This window comes from Pungitius pungitius, chromosome 17 (genome assembly GCF_949316345.1).
Source record: "Pungitius pungitius chromosome 17, fPunPun2.1, whole genome shotgun sequence".
In the NCBI taxonomy this organism is placed as follows: Eukaryota; Metazoa; Chordata; class Actinopteri; order Perciformes; family Gasterosteidae; genus Pungitius; species Pungitius pungitius.
In genome coordinates this window covers 10,189,860-10,210,385 of record NC_084916.1, presented here as the reverse complement: position 1 = coordinate 10,210,385, position 20,526 = coordinate 10,189,860, and the positions used below count along the sequence as shown (strand labels likewise).

The window sequence follows — 20,526 nt, the reverse complement described above, 5'->3', positions numbered from 1 at the left end:
CCTGGTGAACAGCAACTACTCGAGAGTCACATGCTCTCAGAACTGGAAGTGTGTGGCCTTGAAGACACAAGGTATGTCCAGCTACCAAAAGTCTTCACACACAACAGTATCCCTGTTCAAAAGATAAATATTCCAGTTCAACAACATCTGCGAAAGTGGCCGTATTTTCAGGAAGTAACCTTACCACACATTGATGCTGACGTAGGCCTTCTCATTGGAGCTAATAACCCAAAAGCCATAGAACCATGGCATAAATCCAATAGTCAAGATGATGGGCCCTACGCTGTGAAGACTGTCCGGGGCTTGATGGTGTGTGGACCTGTAAAGGACAAGCCTACTGATTCCAAAGTGGAGTCAGCTCATTACAGCGTCAACTGAATTTCAGTGGTACAAATAGAACAACTAATGGTTCAGCAGTACAACACTGACTTTCCAGAACGTCGCTATGATGACAAGGAAGAGATGTCGCAGGAGGACAAGCAGTTTATGATGTCTGTGTAAAGTATTACAAAGTTTGTGGATGGTGCATAGGACTTCCATTGAAATATGAAGCAGCCAAGATGCCAAGCAACCGCTGCATGGCAGTACAGCAAGCTGCTAGCCTGAAGAGAAAACTGGAAAAGAACAATGTTTTCCTGAAAGATTACAAAGATTTCATGAAAAGCATACTGGAGAAAGGCTACGCTGATGAAGTTCCTGAAAAGCAGATTGACCGTGATGATTACAGGGTCTGGTACGTTGCTTACCATGGGGTGTAACACCCAAAGAAAAAGAAAATTAGTGTTGTCTTTGACTGCACTGCCTCTTTTCAGGATGTGTCATTGAATGGACAGTTATTGCAGGGACCTGACCTCACTCATTGTTGCCATGCAAACTTTGATCCACCTGATGGACAAGAGAAAAGAATTACAGCGCGCCATCAGTCAAGATGACCAGGATCCAGCAAGACTAAAATTACTTATGCAGCAACGAATGAAAAAGGTCAAATCTGACATTAAAAGGAAAACACTGAACTGGGAACAGTTGATGGCTGCAGAAACTGAAATCATTCGACACAGTCAAAAGCAAGTGAAGACCCTCTATCTAGTGGTTCTGTCAAAAGAAGTAGTTGGCTATACAAGCTTGTCCCTACTTTGCAAGATGGCGTCTTAAGAGTTTGAGGATGGCTGAATAAATCCACCATGACAGACAGTGAGAAACACCCAGCAATTCTGTCAAAAGCTTCCAGAAGTGCCACCCTCTTCTTGCTCGATCTTCATGAAAAGATTGGACATTGTGGGCGCAACTATATGTTGTCTCGGCTAAGGGAAAAGTTTTGGATTCCGCTAGTCACCTCTGCCAAAAGGAAGCTTATCTCAAGATGCGTAGTCTGCCGGAGGCTTGAAGGCAGAGTGGGAGAGCAAAAAATGGCCAACCTACCAGTAGATCGTGTAACACCAGATCAGCCACCATTTACCAACGTAGGCGTCAACTATTTTGGTATCTATGAAGCTAGATGGGGCTGGAGTAACATCAAAAGCTATGGTGTAATCTTCACCTGTCTCGCCATTCGCGCTGTGCATAGAAATCGCAGACCGTTTTGCCACCAGTTATTGCATCAATGCCTTATGTTGTTTTGTAAGCAGAAAAGGCCAGGTTTCCATCATGCGCTCTGACATTGGTACACATTTTGTTGGAGCAGAAAAAGAGATGCAAGAGGCCATTGAGAACCTGAACCAGTTACATCAATCATTGATCTTTGACCTAGGGTGCTCTGGTACCACGAACACTTATGAACATCCTTATGTTTGAACATGGTGTTTGTTATGGACAATTCGTGACTGGCATATATTGGTATTTATAAACTTCGACTTAAAGTTGTGTTTGTTTCCGTATATTTGTTGACTCTTGACTGTTGCTGAGGTGAAATGCATTCTGGGATATTTGGCTCTCACTCGGGCTACGACTGATGACAATTCACGAGTCCACGAGAACAAAAGACCATGCAAGAACGCATATTGAGAAAGGGCCTACCACAGTAAGAAGCGGAACCTTAATGTGACTGAGGTCTGCAGTCGGAACATTATAGTGTGACACTCTTCCGTTGCTCGGTCTTGTTTCAGTGCAGGTAATTATTTCCTCGGTAACCAAGCAACAATGTCTTCAGTGGAGAATTTAAGAGAGTTTGTCAACGAGCGAATATCTGCTGCTGCTGAGGAAATATTCGGAGTTTTTAAAAGAACCGTCGTCGAGTATCAGGAAGAGATCGACCGGCAGCGCAGACTGTTGGATGTTTTTTGGAAACCCGAAGTAAAGCTACACAGGATAGGTGAGTACAACTTTGTTAGAAACATCTTCTCTAAAGCAATAATGAAAACACATTTTTTAGGTTTTTCGAACCAACGTGACTTTTTTAATTCAACTTAAAAATAAACAGTAGGACACGTGATGCTTATGGTCATCGTTGTATTTATGCGCTCAAACGTTTGTCTTGTATTTCTTTTGTCCCTCCAGAGCTCCCACAGTCACGTGTCTGTAAGGAGGAGGAGGAGGCTCCCTCTGACCAGGAGCTTTGTCTCCAGGAGAGGAAGCCCAGTGTGGACCAAGAGGACCCAGATCCTCCACAGATTAAAGAGGAACAGGAGGAACTCTGCAGCAGTCCAGAGGGAGAGCAGCTTGAACCGAAGCAGGAGGCCTTTACATTGACTCCTACTTGTGAGGAAAGAGGACACGGTGAAGATCAACTTTTGGACTCGTGTACTGATGAAACTAAGAGTGTGGTACAGGAAACCTCTCATAGCAACATTTCAGTTGAAAGCACCACTGTAGTTGAACTAAACATTGACCACCAGCTTCTCCCTCACAACTCTCATGAATCAGCATTTGAGACTCATACAAGAGTCCATAGTGATGAGAAACCTTTTTCTTGCAAAACATGTGGAAAAGGATTCAAATATAGTAGGAGCTTAAAAGTCCACATGACAGTTCACACTGGGTAAAGGCCATATTCCTGCATCACCTGTTGGAAAACATTCACTGAGGCATCACATTTGAAGTCACATTTAGGGAATCCATACTGGGGAGAAGCCATATTCCCGTAAAATATGTGAAAGAAGTTTCAGACCTTCTAGTGACTTAATTGTCCACATGAGAAGAACCCACAAAGGTGAAATGTCATAGATGCAACTCCTGTGAGGAAATAGTCTGAGCAATTTTTCAGAATAAAAAGGAGTTGATGCTTTTTATAAGAAGGGAACACAAATGCTCCATTTGAGAGAAAAGTCTTTTCAGCAATCTCTTCTTCTGGCAGACAGACAGACAGTCAGACAGAGGCGACCTTGGTGCATGGAGTAGAGATGCTGCGCTGGGACCCGCAAGGTTGTTAGTTCGAACCCTCCCAACTCCATTTCCTGTCAAAGTGTCCCTGAGGAGGACACCCAACTGCTCATTGAGGACCCTTACTGCAGCACACTACTCCCACTGTGTGAGATGGGTTAAATATGCAATAAAAATTGCTTTAGATAAAACCTTCAGGTAAATGACATGTAATATAATTTAATGTCATTAAGATTTACTGTCATCCCCTGAATCTCTGTTGCATTGAGTGAACATATCTTGCGTATGTTTAATGTTTAACGGGTTTGATATAAATATATATTAATATATATGTTTTGTTTAAACTGAAAAGCGAGTGTGAGGATCAAGTGATGTTTACTAAAGACTTCATCCTGCCTAATTATTTTTTGTATAAAGCAGATTTAGAAAAAGTCAAAATACAAAGATCAATCGTCTCTCGGTTACGTATGTAACCTTCGTTCCCTGAAGGGAACGAGACGCTGTGTAAAGACGCTGTGGGAACGCCTCTGCGTGACCGCGTCATGAAGCACTTGTGAAATCTAACCAATGGCGAGCTGGTTCGTCATAGTCGGGGACGCCGGACCAGGGCACTATAAAGGGACCCGAAGGGCAGGACCATTCATCTCTGAAAGGCCATGCACACGTCGTGTAGCGATACTCTTCCCGACAACAGGGCTTTAGAAGCCGCCATATCCCTAGTAGAATGGGCCCGGACAGCAGAGGTGCGGGCTGGCCGGCCGGTTCATAAGCAAGTGTGATGGCCTCAACCACCCACTTGCGCATCCTCTGCTTAGTTACCGGGCTACCAGTGTTGGGAGGCCTGAAACACACAAACAGCTGTTCGGAGAGCCTACACAGGGAGGTCCTGCGGACGTACAAGTCTAGGGCTCTGAATGGGCAGAGGAGGTTAAGCTTCGCCTGGTCCGACGCTTTTTCTTCTCAGGAACGGGGGAGGACAGAAAGACTGCAGCATCCACCATAGGCCCGACCGTAGCGGACGGGACCTTAGGAATATAGCCGGGGTAAGGTAGAAAGAACGCCTTCACCATACCGGGTGCAAATTCCAAGCATTGCACATCTCCAACTCTCTTGAGGGAAGAAATAGCGAGCAGGAAGAGGGTCTTAAGAGCCACATATTTCACTGCAACCTCCGCCGAGGTGAGGGTAAACAATGGACCCCAACACCTGAGACAGCAGGTCCACCCTGATGGGGGTCTCCAACGGAGGACCTGCGAGGAGCGACAAAAGGTCCATGAACCACACTAGGGCCAGCCAGGGCGGGGCTACAACCACCGTCCTGACGGACCTTCTCCAGAATCCCCGGGAGCAGAGCAACCGGAGATAAAGACGTACAGACATGACCTCGGCCATGCCTGGGGCAGGATGCGCGAGGGAGAAATCACAGAGGACAATGAGTGGTCTCTCCGAAGGCAAACAGGTCTACCTCGGTAAGACGGCCTTTCCACAGGAGCTTTACCACCTCGGAGTGGGGTCCAGTCCCCGGGCCTCGCCCCCTGTGATTTGATCTGTGCCGCGATCTGTTTGAGAGTGAGCATCTTGAAGCTCAGCTCCGCAACAGCGCGGTTCAAACGGTGGAGATCTAGTATCTCTTCTCCCTTTGGGACGCAAACCCCCATCCTCCTTTGGAACGGTGAAGTAGCGGCTGTAGTAGCCCAACTCTCTGTCTGGAGGGAGAACTCGTTCTGAGGCTCCCATCCACAGCAGGGTCTGTACTTCTCGCTCCGATATCCGAGCCTGCTGGGGTCTACCAAAGTGGGTAGTACCCCGCGAAATCGAGGCGGCCGCCACCTGAACTGGGTGGCGTAGCCTTTCGTCGATCGTGCGCAGGACCCATTGAGATACTCTCAATCTCTCCCAAAAAGTCTCTCAGGAAGCCGCGGAGCGTGCCTCCGACGCCGAAAACGAGCACCTGGATCCCGCGGTGAAGGGTCGGGAAAAGGCCTCAGCCGTCCCGGAATCCTTCGCGAGATCCATTTGTGATCCCCATGAAGACATCCGGCGCTCTGCCTCGGCACGAGGTGGACCGGAGCCGCGGGGAGCACGCCTCATCGAGCTGTCCTCAGTGAAGAGAGCTCGACGGGAGACGCGAGATTGCCACGACAGGTGCTCACAATCCGCCCAGCTAGCCCACTCAAGGGCTAGCTGGGCGTGCTCCATGCCTAAGCAGACAACACACAGGTCGTGTGAGTCTCTGCCCGTAATAAAACGGGTGCAAGGGGGAACACACTGGACAAACCGCTCAGCCATTACTAGGTGGGAAAACTTCACTACCGCATTAGATGAAGGCACAGAGATGAATGGTCCTGCCCTTCGGGTCCCTTTATAGCGCCCTGGTCCCGGCGTCCCCCGCCTATGACGTACCAGCTCGCCATTGGTTAGATTTCACGCGTGCTTCATGACGCGGTCACGCAGAGGAGTTCCCACAGCGTCTTTACGCAGCTCGAGTTCCCTGATAGGGAACTCCCATTCAAACATTTTCCACTTATTACAAAACTCAGAGGTATATTCTTCTAAAAGGTAAAATATTTTGACTAAAATAAAACTAATTTGGAGTAGGAGGAAGACATAAACCAAATACTTGGATTGTGGGATATTTGGAAACCTGAATTTCAGTTAAACAGGATATGTGTGTAAAATGTATTTTTTAAAATGCTAATATACTCTTCTAATAGAGACAACTTTTGGTCAAACAACAATCCATGACTAAATGATATTACATTACATGTAATTTGATATTACTAAATGATATTACATTACATGTCATGTCACATGTCAACCTCACAAGACCTCTTTAATACAAATATGATTTACTATCTAACAAAATCTTAATTTGTAGTGAAGTGAGACCTCTTCCTTTGGCTGCTGGAGAAGCCTCCAGTCCCATCTAGATGCAAGTCATTTACAATCAGTGCTGCTCGAGTTTGCAATGATCTTGTCTAATGAAATAAGAATGTGTTCGCTCAATTTAAGGACCTCCAGGTGTCAAAGAATGGAACACACTTCAGGACAAAGTAAGTGGAAGCCGAGATGTGCAAGATGTGGAGGTGAGCATGAATTAGGAAAATCTGGTCAAAATAAAAGAAAATAAATGTTGTAACTGCGTCAGTGAACACAGCGGTGCTTTTGGAAGATGTCTGGTTCAAATGCAAGCATGGGAAGTGCAGAAATATAAAATACTTAACCAAGTGTCTTATGCAGAAGCAGCGAAAAAAGTGAAGGAAAATGATGAAGTCACATCCAGGGAAACCCAGAGAAATGATAGAAGTAAATCTGGGATTAGACAACCACTTTTGGACCTTCCCCTTTTCGTATATGAGAGTCAAATGGAATTACATTCATGCATACAAGAGATTAATTAGGATAATATAATTGTAGATGAAATCTTTTTTGTGGCCTTCATTTGCAAAACTATGAATTTGGCAATTCAACAAAAGATAGAAAGTGACAGAATAAACACATATGAAGAGGCAGCCAAAAGGATACTGTGGATTAAAGAATTTAAGGCCTATCTGATTCATAAAATGTTGAACCCTCCCAACTATGATGGACAGGCTCAGGATGATGAACCTCATAATGGGGATGCATGTCCTACAATGGAATGCCAGAAGTCTAATTACATAAAGGCAAGAACGTTTTAGCTGATCTGAAAGTCAAACTAAATGTTTTTCACATTCAAGAAACTTGGTTAAAACCTCAATTGAACTTTGTCATTACATAATTACATAGATACACTAAGAGAGAAATCGATCAATATACAGTATATTGTAGAGGGAAGTGTTTCTATATTCAATTCATTTTATTATATTCATTTTATTTTGTATAGCCCAAAATCGCAAATTACAAATTTGCCTAAGAGGGCTTTACAGTCACATGTACACATGCAAGACCCTCTGTCCCGAAACCCTCACTTCGGCACAGGAAAAACTCCCAAAATATGAAAAAACCCTTGAATGGGGAAAAAAGGGAAGAAACCTTAGGGCGAATGTCAGAGGAGGGATCCCTCTCCCGGGATGGACAGACTGCAATGGATGTCATGTGTACAGAATCAACAATGTAAAAGATGTACAATACATTAAATTTCTCAAACAGAAATGATAGTAATTGCAAGTAGCAGAACAAGTGTACGGCAGGACCACTGCAGGGACAACCTCCATCAGGTCGAACCACCATCCACAGAGGCTTCTGTGGGGAGGGAGAGCAGAAAGATGTTGGTTTAATATGACAGTAATATGAATCATATTTAAAGTAATGATGATGGCAGCAGCAGGTGTCAGTAGAGCCATGCCAGGAGTCAGAACCGGGGTCCGCACGAAACTACGATCCACGGAGACCTGCTAGGCGAGAAAGCACAAAGAACTCCCGGAAAGAAGCTTAGTGATGTACATTAATAAAACATCATTCTCCAACATGTACTCATACTCAACATATTATGATCATTTCTAGGAAACTGTAAGTAAGGATACAGCTATTTTTATATATCCAGGGACATGAGTAACAGTTCAACAGAGGGAGAGGAGAAGCTAGAAAGAGGCCCACAGACAGATATAGTAAGACGCCAAGCAGGTTGAACAGATACGGAGACAGGAGAGTTTGGGACGAAAGTCTCATGGGTGTGTATGTAGGAGCTAGGAGAAAGAATGAAGGGGGGCAGAGAGATAGTCAATCAACCAGAATGACCATGCCAGACTAGCATCAACATGCCAGATAGGTGAGGCTACTAAAGGACGAGGGGAGGATAGTGGGACACAACAGGAGGAGAGTTACGCAGTTAGGATAGAGGGGGAGTGTTGAGCTCAATGCGGATGGTCAAAGAAATGCATGAAATAATGTGCTGTATTATCGCCTCGTTAGGGTCTTTCTGGAAAGAGCTCGGATTATGCAAATGTATGTTGCTTTGATAAATCTCAGTGAATTGAATTTAATCTGAATCTCAGTGTGTTACAGAATGACCCTGAGAGGATGTTTGTGTCCTCAATAGTTAAGTCAATAGTTAAAACTGCAAATAATTAATCCAAAGCAATATACATATTCATTAGGCATTAGGCATACAGCTAAAGATCACCGTGCACTTTGCAAATTTTGCAGGCAGAATTGGTGACATGAAGTTACAGTAGCAGTCAGTCATAGACCAGTATGTGCATGTCTGTGTGCGTGTATTGGGGCGGTTATCAGTGTTACCATGTTAAGCACTATATAAATAAAATGTATTATTATTTAGCCTAGTTTGCCTTAAAAGTAAGCAGAGGGAATTAATGTTTGTTACGTTTCCTCCGGTTAAGAGGGAAACGCTGACATCCAATGGGGGAATAAAACAGGGACCGTGTGAGGCAGTTAAAGAAAAGTAGGTTTATTTACAAAAAAAGGAACATAACGGGTAGGTTGGAAAAAGGTGGCGGGGGGAGAGTGTACTGTGGGGGTTGTGCCAAACAAAATTATCAAAGTACAATAAAACCAGGCCTAGCTCAACTCTGGAAAGAAAAAGGAAAACAAAAGACCTGACTCTATTCTACAAATGCTCAAAATAACAGAAATACATCGGTGGCAACAACCCATAACCTAGTGGAATAACAGTAACTCTGCGTGGATGTGGGTGTGTACAGGGTACCCCAGTCTTACCTCAGTCCCACTTCCCCCACCACAAACCTCAATGGAAAACAAAGCAAGACTGAGAGAGCGCACAGTGAGAGGCTTTATAGTTGCCCTCCATATCGGATTGGCCGGAGTGTGGGCCAATACCGGGGTGCTCTGGAGGCAGGGCCAGCCAATACTCCGCCCCTCACCTGCAGGACAAACAAAAAAAAGGTGAGGGCAAGAGGCACAAATCTCTACACGTAACAATGTTCCTCTGGAAATGTACCTTGTCTTCCTTTAAACTAGGCTTAATTTCAATTCTTTTCAAAGAGACCAACAAACACGTACAATATATAGCTTGTGGCTCCTATGCCGTGGCGGCTTTCTAATGCTGCTCACATTGCTCTTGCACATATGCTGTGGTGGTAAAAGCTGTCATGCAGGTACATGCTGGTCCTACACCTGGCTATGGAAAAAGCTATCTTAATATTATATCAACCTAAGGAATTAAACAATAATATTTATGAATGAATAACTAGCCTTGTGGCTTGCTGTAGGAACTGCTTGCTAGTCTCTTTGTCCTTGATTCCAGACTCCTGCAGCGTCTGCCTAATGGCAGAAGAGAAGAGTGTGCTGGGGAAGTGTTCTGACCTTGATGATGTTGTGGCCTCTCCACTGATTTGTCTTAATGGTAGAAGAGGTAGCGCGGTTGATGCTGTGAATGGAATAGAATGAACAAATCTTATTTAGGTAGTGATCTCGTTCCTATATGGTGTCCATTAAATTGTATCCGTACTCAGAATGGTAATACAACAGAAAGGTAGTGTTTTCCTAAAGATGTATTTAATACCTAAAAATGAGTCTGGTAAGTACACTATGTGTAATCTTACAGAAGCGACAATTTAGAAAAGTACATCTTGATGCAAAAAATGAGTCGGTTGGGACGGGAGTGAAATTTAGAGTTCTGGCAGCGAATGAAGAATGACGTAAGACCCTCAGTTGTGATTTCTATAAGAAAAATGATTAGACTCCGTTGCAGCTGGTGGATTTTTTTTTTGGTAGGGCCAGCCAATCAGTTTCAGTTATAATAATAATACTACTTTCATTTTTTATAGCGCTTTTCTTGGTACCCAAGACGCTTTGCAATATAAATCTAAGGTAAAAAATTACAGAATAGAGAAACAGAAAACACAAAAAAATAAAATAAACAAACAAATAGAACTTGACCCAACTGGACAATGAGTCATGTGGGGGCATTTAAAAGCAAGTTTGAAGAGGTGGGTTTTGAGTGCTGGTTTGAATGATGATACGGTGGGAACCTGGCGGATTGGAATGGGGAGGCCGTTCCAGAGGGCAGGTGCAGCAGCTGAGAAGGCCTTGTCGCCTCATGATGTTGAGGATGATGGTTGCGGAGCAGGCTGGAGGGGGTGACGACGGAGCCATCAACGTCGAGAGAGAAGGTCAGGGCTGAGTGGATGTGGGTTGTAGGGCCGATGATGAGTTTGAGAAAGTTCTGTTGCCTCCAGGATTTAAACATCCCAGTATGATTAAATGCAAAAAAAGGATATCAAACACGCATTATCACTTTTCAGTTAAACGTTAAACATTTATTACAAAAGTTTGACATAATAAGGACCTCTTATTCAAAGAAGTTATATATTACGGTGGAGATTAAAATCACTCCTCTGTTCATCATACATACATACTGTCACGTGCTCGCAGCTGGAGCGGGTGCAGTGAGGACTCAGGCGCAGAGTTTCTCGATCCACAGTGCTCTTTATTATCAAAACTCATAACGTGCTCCAACGACGAGGGACATATAGACAATGACGCGACAGGGGACAACAGGCACACAGGGCTTAAATACACAAGGAAGGTGCAGGTGATTGGACACAGGTGGAGACAATCACGCAATCACAAGACAAGGCAGGAAGTGAAGTTAACCCAGGACCACAAGAGACATGAAACTTCAAACTAAAACAGGAAGCGAAGCCAAACCGTGACAGAACCCCCCCCTTAAGGACCGGATTCCAGACGGTCCTAAAGGAGGGTGGAACCTAGAAAAACAGACAAGGGAGGGAGGGCGGGGAACCCAACAACCCCCAGCCGCCCAGGGGACTCCAAGGGTCAGCGGCACGGGGTCGGGTCCCTCCGGCCGGGATGACCGCCGGACCTCAGGGTCTCGGGGGGCCGACCGCTACGGTGCGGCTCCGGCGTCGTCGTGGCGGGGGGCGCCGAGCTGTGCGGCTCCGGCGTCGTCGTGGCGGGGGGCGCCGGGCCGTGCGGCTCCGGCGTCGTCGTGGCGGGGGGCGCCGGGCGGTGCGGCTCTGGCGTCGTCGTGGCGGGGGGCGCCGGGCTGTGCGGCTCCGGCGTCGTCGTGGCGGGGGGCGCCGGGCTGTGCGGCTCCGGCGTCGTCGTGGCGGGGGGCGCCGAGCTGTGCGGCTCCGGCGTCGTCGTGGCGGGGGGCGCCGAGCTGTGCGGCTGCGGCGTCGTCGTGGCGGGGGGCGCCGAGCTGTGCGGCTCCGGCGTCGTCGTGGCGGGGGGCGCCGAGCTGTGCGGCTGCGGCGTCGTCGTGGCGGGGGGCGCCGAGCTGTGCGGCTGCGGCGTCGTCGTGGCGGGGGGCGCAGAGCTGTGCGGCTCCGGCGTCGTCGTGGCGGGGGGCGCCGAGCTGTGCGGCTGCGGCGTCGTCGTGGCGAGGACCAGAGGGTGGGAAGGGGGGGTCATGGTCAGGCGCCGCGGGGCCGGGAGCGTGGTTCTCGGGGCAGGAACGGGCGCTGACGGGGTTCTCGGGGCAGGAACGGGCGCTGACGGGCGTCTCGGGGCAGGAACGGGCGCTGACGGGCGTCTCGGCGCAGGCGCTAACGGGCGTCTCGGCGCAGGAACGGGCGCTGACGGGCGTCTCGGCGCAGGAACGCATTATCACTTTTCAGTTAAACGTTAAACATTTATTACAAAAGTTTGACATAATAAGGACCTCTTATTCAAAGAAGTTATATATTACGGTGGAGATTAAAATCACTCCTCTGTTCATCATACATACATACTGTCACGTGCTCGCAGCTGGAGCGGGTGCAGTGAGGACTCAGGCGCAGAGTTTCTCGATCCACAGTGCTCTTTATTATCAAAACTCATAACGTGCTCCAACGACGAGGGACATATAGACAATGACGCGACAGGGGACAACAGGCACACAGGGCTTAAATACACAAGGAAGGTGCAGGTGATTGGACACAGGTGGAGACAATCACGCAATCACAAGACAAGGCAGGAAGTGAAGTTAACCCAGGACCACAAGAGACATGAAACTTCAAACTAAAACAGGAAGCGAAGCCAAACCGTGACAGAACCCCCCCCTTAAGGACCGGATTCCAGACGGTCCTAAAGGAGGGTGGAACCTAGAAAAACAGACAAGGGAGGGAGGGCGGGGAACCCAACAACCCCCAGCCGCCCAGGGGACTCCAAGGGTCAGCGGCACGGGGTCGGGTCCCTCCGGCCGGGATGACCGCCGGACCTCAGGGTCTCGGGGGGCCGACCGCTACGGTGCGGCTCCGGCGTCGTCGTGGCGGGGGGCGCCGAGCTGTGCGGCTCCGGCGTCGTCGTGGCGGGGGGCGCCGGGCCGTGCGGCTCCGGCGTCGTCGTGGCGGGGGGCGCCGGGCGGTGCGGCTCTGGCGTCGTCGTGGCGGGGGGCGCCGGGCTGTGCGGCTCCGGCGTCGTCGTGGCGGGGGGCGCCGGGCTGTGCGGCTCCGGCGTCGTCGTGGCGGGGGGCGCCGAGCTGTGCGGCTCCGGCGTCGTCGTGGCGGGGGGCGCCGAGCTGTGCGGCTGCGGCGTCGTCGTGGCGGGGGGCGCCGAGCTGTGCGGCTCCGGCGTCGTCGTGGCGGGGGGCGCCGAGCTGTGCGGCTGCGGCGTCGTCGTGGCGGGGGGCGCCGAGCTGTGCGGCTGCGGCGTCGTCGTGGCGGGGGGCGCAGAGCTGTGCGGCTCCGGCGTCGTCGTGGCGGGGGGCGCCGAGCTGTGCGGCTGCGGCGTCGTCGTGGCGAGGATCACCGGGCTGAGCCCTGACCCCAATCCCCCTCCAAGGACCGGATTCCAGACGGTCCCCAGAGGGTGGGAAGGGGGGGTCATGGTCAGGCGCCGCGGGGCCGGGAGCGTGGTTCTCGGGGCAGGAACGGGCGCTGACGGGGTTCTCGGGGCAGGAACGGGCGCTGACGGGCGTCTCGGGGCAGGAACGGGCGCTGACGGGCGTCTCGGCGCAGGCGCTGACGGGCGTCTCGGCGCAGGAACGGGCGCTGACGGGCGTCTCGGCGCAGGAACGGACGGAGACGAGACTCTGGGGCCCGGGACAGGAGCCGGGACCGGGGGGTTCGTGGTCTCCTCCTCTCCCGGGCTCCCTTTCCTCGGATTGAGGAGGTCTCGAAGCTCGAGGCACATCTTCCTGTAGGCTCTGGGCCCGAGAACAACGTCCGTCTTGCGCTGCCAGAATGGACTTCCCACGTCCAAATAGTCGGGGCCCTGACCGCTCCAAAACTCTGCTGAGTCCTCCTTAGGTCGCGTCATTCTGTCACGTACTCGCGGCTGGTGCAGAGTACAGGGAGGACTCAGGCGCAGAGTTTCTCGATCCACAGTGCTCTTTATTATCAAAACTCATAACGTGCTCCAACGACGAGGGACATATAGACAATGACGCGACAGGGGACAACAGGCACACAGGGCTTAAATACACAAGGGAGGTGCAGGTGATTGGACACAGGTGGAGACAATCACGCAATCACAAGACAAGGCAGGAAGTGAAGTTAACCCAGGACCACAAGAGACATGAAACTTCAAACTAAAACAGGAAGCGAAGCCAAACCGTGACACATACACCTATTAGTACACACGAACACACAGTCTTAAATAAATACAATTTAAGATAGTAAACTACCTATTATTTCCATCACTGAATATTTTCACAGATCTCAAATTTGGCTAATGTGTATAATTTAAGATGTTTTTTAAACGGTGCAATATGTTTACAATCTTTGATCTTATCTCATAAGTTGTTCTACAACTTCACCCCACAGACCGATATGCACCTGCTATTGAGTGTAGAGTGCACCTTTGGTTGCCTCAGTTTCAGTCTCCCTCTTGAATTATAGTCACCTAGTCTGTCGCTAAACCATCTTTGAATGATTCCTGAAAGGAGGCTGTTTCTTGCTTTATATACAATCTGTAACATTTTAAAATCTTTTAAATCCATAAACTTTAATATTTTTAATTTCAGAAATTATGTGTTGTGTGTTCATAGTACCCCACATTATTAACTATCCTTATTGCTTTTTAAAAAATGGTGCATATTGCCTGTAAGGTGCTTTTGTAGGTATTACCCCACACTTCCACATCGTAACTCAAATAGGGGGAAAACAGTGTACAGTACAGTGTATGCAGTGATTTTATATTCAATATGTCTGACTTTGACTAGTATACATCTTCAGTTTTGTGCAATTCATTTCGGAATTGTTTAGAGTGTCAACCGTTCTTAATTTCCTTTCTATCATTTCATTCCTTGCAGCCAACCTAAGTGCACCGCTGTAGATTGCAAACACCGGCAGATGGTCACTAATATAATTTAATATTAATCCACTTTCTATAATAACTATTAGGTTATTAGTAAAAATATTATCTATAAGTGTTGCAGAGTGAGATGTAATTCGACTAGGTTTAGTAATAATAGGATAAAAGCTTCTGCTGTACATTGCATCAATGAATTTCTCTGTGTTAGTTTGTTAGGATTCAGAAAATCTATGTTGTAATTGCCACGGAGAAAAGTTACCTTTTGCTCGGTGTTTGTAGCCATAATCTCCATCACCTCCTTGAACTTCTCTATGCTATTGTTGGGAGCCCGGTATGCACAGCTGACAATGATGATCTTCCTTTTCCCCATATCAATTTCAATAGTAATACATTCACATATATCATCAATTGCAGCCGTCATACTTTCAACAATCTTTTACTTAAGTCTTCTATCAACATAAAGTGCAACTCCCCCTCCCCTTTTGTTGCCTCTGTTCACATAATTCAGATTATAACCATCCAACTCAAAATCCACCCCTTTCTCCAGACTAATCCAGGTCTCCCGGATGGTGATTATGCTGAACGGTGAGGTGAACTGGTCTAAGTAGTCTTTAATCTTGTAAAGATTAGCGTAAAGGCTTCTACTATTGAAGTGTATGATCTTTATATTGTGTTCTGGCCCAAACTTTTTGTTGATCTGAACCTTCATATCAATGAATATATGTAACTATATCGTAACTATCATAAATATCCAAAATATATAAATATCATATAACAAATAGGACAAATATATTACAATATGAATATATTTATATAAATTCTATTAGAATATGTATATATACGTATTTATTGAGATGCAACTATGAACCTTGTTTGATGGGAAAACACCCGATCAATGTGTTGTTTTTTTTCGCCGCGCCCCCTAACCCTCTATTGACCTGCCACGGATCAGACTGTATTTGTGTTGAATATTTTCTGATTGGTTTTACTATCCGTTGAAACAGTGATGAAGCGGATTAAACTGCACTCTCCTGTGACATGCAAAACGCATGTTTAGAAAGGGCTTATGGCTAAACCGGACACCAAAGTAAGAAGCGGAACCTTAACGTGACTGAAGTCTGCAGTCGGAACTTTATAGTGTGACACTGAGTGTGAGATGAGAGCCACAGTTGTGCACACATTATTGGGCCATACAATACAGAGCGTCTTGTCACCTTTTTACACACGACGTTAACCTGAAAGAACGCGCCGTTCACAGACACCAGAATGAACGAGTTCACAGTAACATTCATCGGGCATTAATACAGTACGTTCAGTTCACGTTCGCCCAAAATATGAACGAGTTCATGAACTATCGTTCAATGAACGCGTTCAGGCACAACACTGCTGACACGCTAATCAATTAAGTAAAAAAAGTTAACATTTATTTAGATTCCTCACAGATATATCTGGAGACCCTAAGCACGCATCAAAAAGTATTCCCTCACAGAGTCTGTCAGACTGTGACCTCTCTTATATTTTACCCACTCTAAGAAATGGTAAAAACTGGCTTGTAAAGGCGGTTATAACACAAGATGTATTTTTGTACTTCTCTATTCTGCCTTATTAGTGGCGCTGCAGCTGTCGCTGTTAGTTTTTTGCCCCGCTGTCACTCCTGCCCTGATAGCGTTACGCATATTATACTTCCCCAGTCCACATGTTTACCAGATATGGTTATCTGAAGCCCAGCCGCAAGTGTTTACAGTATATGGTCATACGATGCACAGCATTATTTCCTACGTTGTTACAATTTTGCTATGGCTAAAAAAGAATATGAAAGACTCCTTCAAAGAACCATACATCTAACAAGGGGAATGATATTCTCGTGATTAACCATTATAACCCTTTTATTGCATCAACAAGAGTTCACACTTGCCTAACTTGCTGATGATAATCGAACTAAAAAAAGAACATTTGTGAAGCAAAAATAAAGAAGAAAGAGTCTTTCATTTTTGCAATTCAAGATCATCTGACGAAAATCCTAATCGATTGCACATAACTGGTACGTCTACAGTGACATCTAGTGGAAAACTAAGCGGAGAAGGAGATCACCGCGGTTCTCCCACCTCCACCAGGGGGTCGTCACTGGGGCTGCCGGACCGGAGCGACTCGGACAACCAGCGGCGGCTGCTGCCCCCCCTCAACCCCTCTCAACCCCTCTCACCCCCCAGAGTGCAGATACGGCGCAGCAAGCAGGCTGACCTGCAACCATGATCGCAAGCGGAACCTTAATGTGACCGAGGTCTGCAGTCGGAACTTTATAGTGTGACACTCGTCCGTTGCTCGGTCTTGTTTCAGTGTGGGTAAGTATTTCCTCGGTAACCAAGCAACAATGTCTACAGTGGAGAATTTGAGAGAGTTTGTCAACGAGCGACTATCTGCTGCTGCTGAGGAAATATTCGGAGTTTTTAAAAGAACCGTCGTCGAGTATCAGGAAGAGATCGACCGGCAGCGCAGACTGTTGGATGTTTTTTGGAAACCCGAAGTAAGGTTACACAGGATAGGTGAGTACAACTTTGTTAGAAACATCTGTTTTCGAACGAGTTTTTTAACTTTAGTTTACTAATCGAACAATAGAACACGTGATGCTTATGTTTTATACACACGTTGCGCTCAAACGTTGGTCTTGTATTTCTTTTGTCCCTCCAGAGCTCCCACAGTCACGTGTCTGTAAGGAGGAGGAGAAGGAGGAGGCTCCCTCTGACCAGGAGCTCTGTCTCCAGGAGAGGAAGCCCAGTGTGGACCAAGAGGACCCAGATCCTCCACAGATTAAAGAGGAACAGGAGGAACTCTGCAGCAGTCCAGAGGGAGAGCAGCTTGCACCGAAGCAGGAGGCCTTTACGTTGGCTCCTACTTGTGAGGAAAGAGGACACGGTGAAGATCAACTTTTGGACTTGTGTACTGATGAAACTGAGCGTGTGGTACAGGAAACATCTCATAGCAACATTTCAGTTGAAAGCACCACTGTAGTTGAACTAAACAATGACCACCAGCTTCTCCCTCACAACTCTCATGAATCAGCATTTGAGACTTGTACAAGAGTCCATAGTGATGAGAAACCTTTTTCGTGCAAAACATGTGGAAAAGGTTTCAAATATAGTAGCATCTTAAAAATCCACATGAGAGTTCACACTGGGGAAAGGCCATATTCCTGCATCACCTGCGGGAAAACATTCACTGAGACATCACATTTGAAGACACATTTAAGAGTTCATAGTGGGGAGAAGCCATTTTCCTGCATCACTTGTGGGAAAACATTCTCTCAGACATCACATTTGAAGTCTCATACACAAATCCATACTGGGGAGATGCCATATTCCTGCATCACTTGTGGGAAAACATTCACTATGAAATCACATTTGAAGACACATTTAATAGTTCATAGTGGGGAGAAGCCATTTTCCTGTATAACCTGCGGGAAAACATTCTCTCTGGCATCAACTTTGAAGGCTCATACACGAATCCATACTGGGGAGAAGCCATATTCCTGCAGCATCTGTGGGAAAACATTCACTGACACATCAAATTCAAATCATCATATAAGAATCCATGTTCACGAGAAGCAGTTTTCTTGCACCACCTGCGGGAAAACATTCTCTCAGAAATCATCGTTGAAGTCTCATATAAGAATTCATACTGGGGAAAAGCCATATTCCTGCATGACCTGTGGGAAAACATTCACTAAGAATTCAACTTTGAAACGTCATATAAGAATACACAGTGGGGAAAGAAGTTCTACTGACTCAATTGTCCACATGAGAAGAAATCACAAAGGTGAAACATCATAGATGCAACTCTGGTGAGGAAATAGTCTGAGCAATTTTTCCGATTAAAAAGACTAAACTAAATATAATGTAGAGTAGGAGGAAGACATCAACCAAATTCTTGGGTTGTGGGATAATATTTGGAAACCCGACAGAATAAGTGTGTAAAATGTATTGTAAGAGCCCAAAGTGTGTATGTTGTTTAATTGGACCTTCTCATGTTAAGGACATATATTTTATATACACTCACCTAAAGGATTTTTCGGAACACCATACTAATACTGCGTTTGACCCCCTTTTGCCTTGTGAACTGCCTTAATTCTACGTGGCATTGATTCAACAAGATGCTGAACACAGTCTTTAAAAATGTTGGCCCATATTGATAGGATAGCATCTTGCAGTTGATGGAGATTTGTGGGATGCACATCCAGGGCACGAAGCTCCTATTCCACCACATCCCAAAGATGTGGTAACAAGGCATGATGGATCCATGTCCTCATTCTGTTTACGCCAAATTCTAACTCTACCATTGTTACGTGCCTTGGCCTGCTTGTGGGAGGGGGTGTGTGTGTATGTTTTGATTTTGTGTTCGCACAGGTGTTCTGACACACCCACCAGGCAATAATCTCCCCTGCCAGCTCCCACCTGCAGCCACTAATCACCCTCACCCACAGCCAATCAACTGCAGGATGTAGAGGCTTAAAGGAGGTCGAGGAGAGACAAGAAGGGGAGAGCTGTTGGAGAGAGAGAGAGCCGAAGGATTGTTGTTAAACAGAACTTTTGGGAACGAATGAACAAACTTGTGTTTTGAGCAGAGCGGTGTTCAAGGGACGTTTCTTTTGTTTTGTGTACGTTGGTGTTTGAACCTTGAACTGGTCAAGGTTAAGTTATTTTTGTTATTCTGTCTGTGTTCATCCCATTGTTTGTACTATTCCGTTTTTTGTTTCTTCAGTTGTCCCAGGGAAAAGGGGGCTGCACAATGGGAGTGTGTAGGTAAGAGACCCTGGGGTTTACATGCTATCCGTAGATAAACCTCTGTCTATACACACTAGGTAAGATCTGGGAGGACCACCCCCTGTATTTTTCAGAGAGTTTAGCAGGTTGTGTTTGGACTAGGTAGAGTGGGGGTCTTTTTCAGTGTTTAATTTCTTTGCTTTGGTTCCGCTCAGCCCCTTTTCCCCCACTACCGTATTATAGGTCAAATAAACCTGGTTTGAACGGTACAGTGTTGTGTTGGTCCTGCTTGTGCGCCCACTGTTTTATTTCACCTCACCCACCTTGTGGCCAGCTCACGTGTGATGGCGTGTTACGGTATCCTCGCCTGTAGAGGAGGGCGTAACAACCATCAACACTCAGACCGGCCCGTCTGGCACCAACAACCATGCCACGCTCAAAATTGCTTAAATCACCTTTCTTTCCCATTCTGACATCCAGTTTGGAGATTGTCTTGACCAGGACCACACCCCTAAATGCATTGAAGCAACTGCCATGTGATTGGTTGATTAGATGATTCTATTAATGAGAAATTGAACAGGTGTCCCTAATAATCCTTTAGTTGAGTGTATGTTGGCGTTGACGCCCCCTTTATTTTCCTGCTTATATTGACATCATGTTTCCACCAGGTGATTCCCGAGATGAGCTGATTAGGCACTTGTGCACAGTTTTTCTACCGCTTGACGGAATAAAATAGTAGAAAAACTCGCTATTAATAAAAACTGGTGATTAGTAGAAAAAGCTACTCCAAGGACTGGGCATGAGGATTTTGGATGCCAGTTGATCACCGGTGAAACCTGAGGAAAAGAGCCAACAAATACCCGCGTGTCCCTGATGAGATGAGAGCCACAGTTGTGCACACATTATTGGGCCATACAATACAGAGCGTCTTGTCACCTTTTTACACACTGTACAGGGACCTTATCCCTGAACAAGAGAGGGGTCACATTGGAGATGACTTACCCAAGTACGTGATAGTTTGGGACAATGCCAGTTTCCATCGCTCCAACATCATCAGGCAATGGTTTGCGACCCACAACAGCATGCTGATGGAGTTACTCTCTCCCTACTCCCCATTCGATTTAATGCATGTCAAGTTACATCAGGCAGGGGTTCGGTACACAGATAGTCAGACAGAGCAGGTGGATTCATCTAAATCGGACATCGTACAGGACTAGCCAGACATGAACTCAAAATTCTTCAAATATTTAAGCATCATGTAATCATGCTTGGGCATTATTTGTCACAAGTTCAG

At 46.7% G+C, this 20,526-nt stretch overlaps 1 protein-coding gene across 1 annotated transcript; it reads left to right on the top strand.

Annotated features, from left to right (window-relative positions):
* The first annotated feature begins 560 nt into the window (after positions 1 to 560).
* Positions 561 to 19,456, top strand: LOC134107156 (gastrula zinc finger protein XlCGF57.1-like). The gene is made up of 3 exons (XM_062558639.1): positions 561 to 733; positions 16,590 to 16,686; positions 17,346 to 19,456. The coding sequence occupies exons 1-3, from the start codon at positions 561 to 563 to the stop codon at positions 18,300 to 18,302; spliced, it is 1,227 nt and encodes a 408-aa protein (XP_062414623.1). The 3' UTR covers positions 18,303 to 19,456.
* Positions 19,457 to 20,526: the final 1,070 nt, after the last annotated feature.

Coding starts and splice junctions, on each gene's coding strand:
- LOC134107156 (XM_062558639.1), top strand. CDS start 561: ATGCCAAGCAACCGCTGCATGGCAGTACAGCAAGCTGCTAGCCTGAAG. Junction 734..16,589: donor CGTGATGATTACAGGGTCTG/GTACGTTGCTTA, acceptor CACCTCCACCAG/GGGGTCGTCACTGGGGCTGC. Junction 16,687..17,345: donor AACCCCTCTCACCCCCCAGA/GTGCAGATACGG, acceptor GCACCGAAGCAG/GAGGCCTTTACGTTGGCTCC.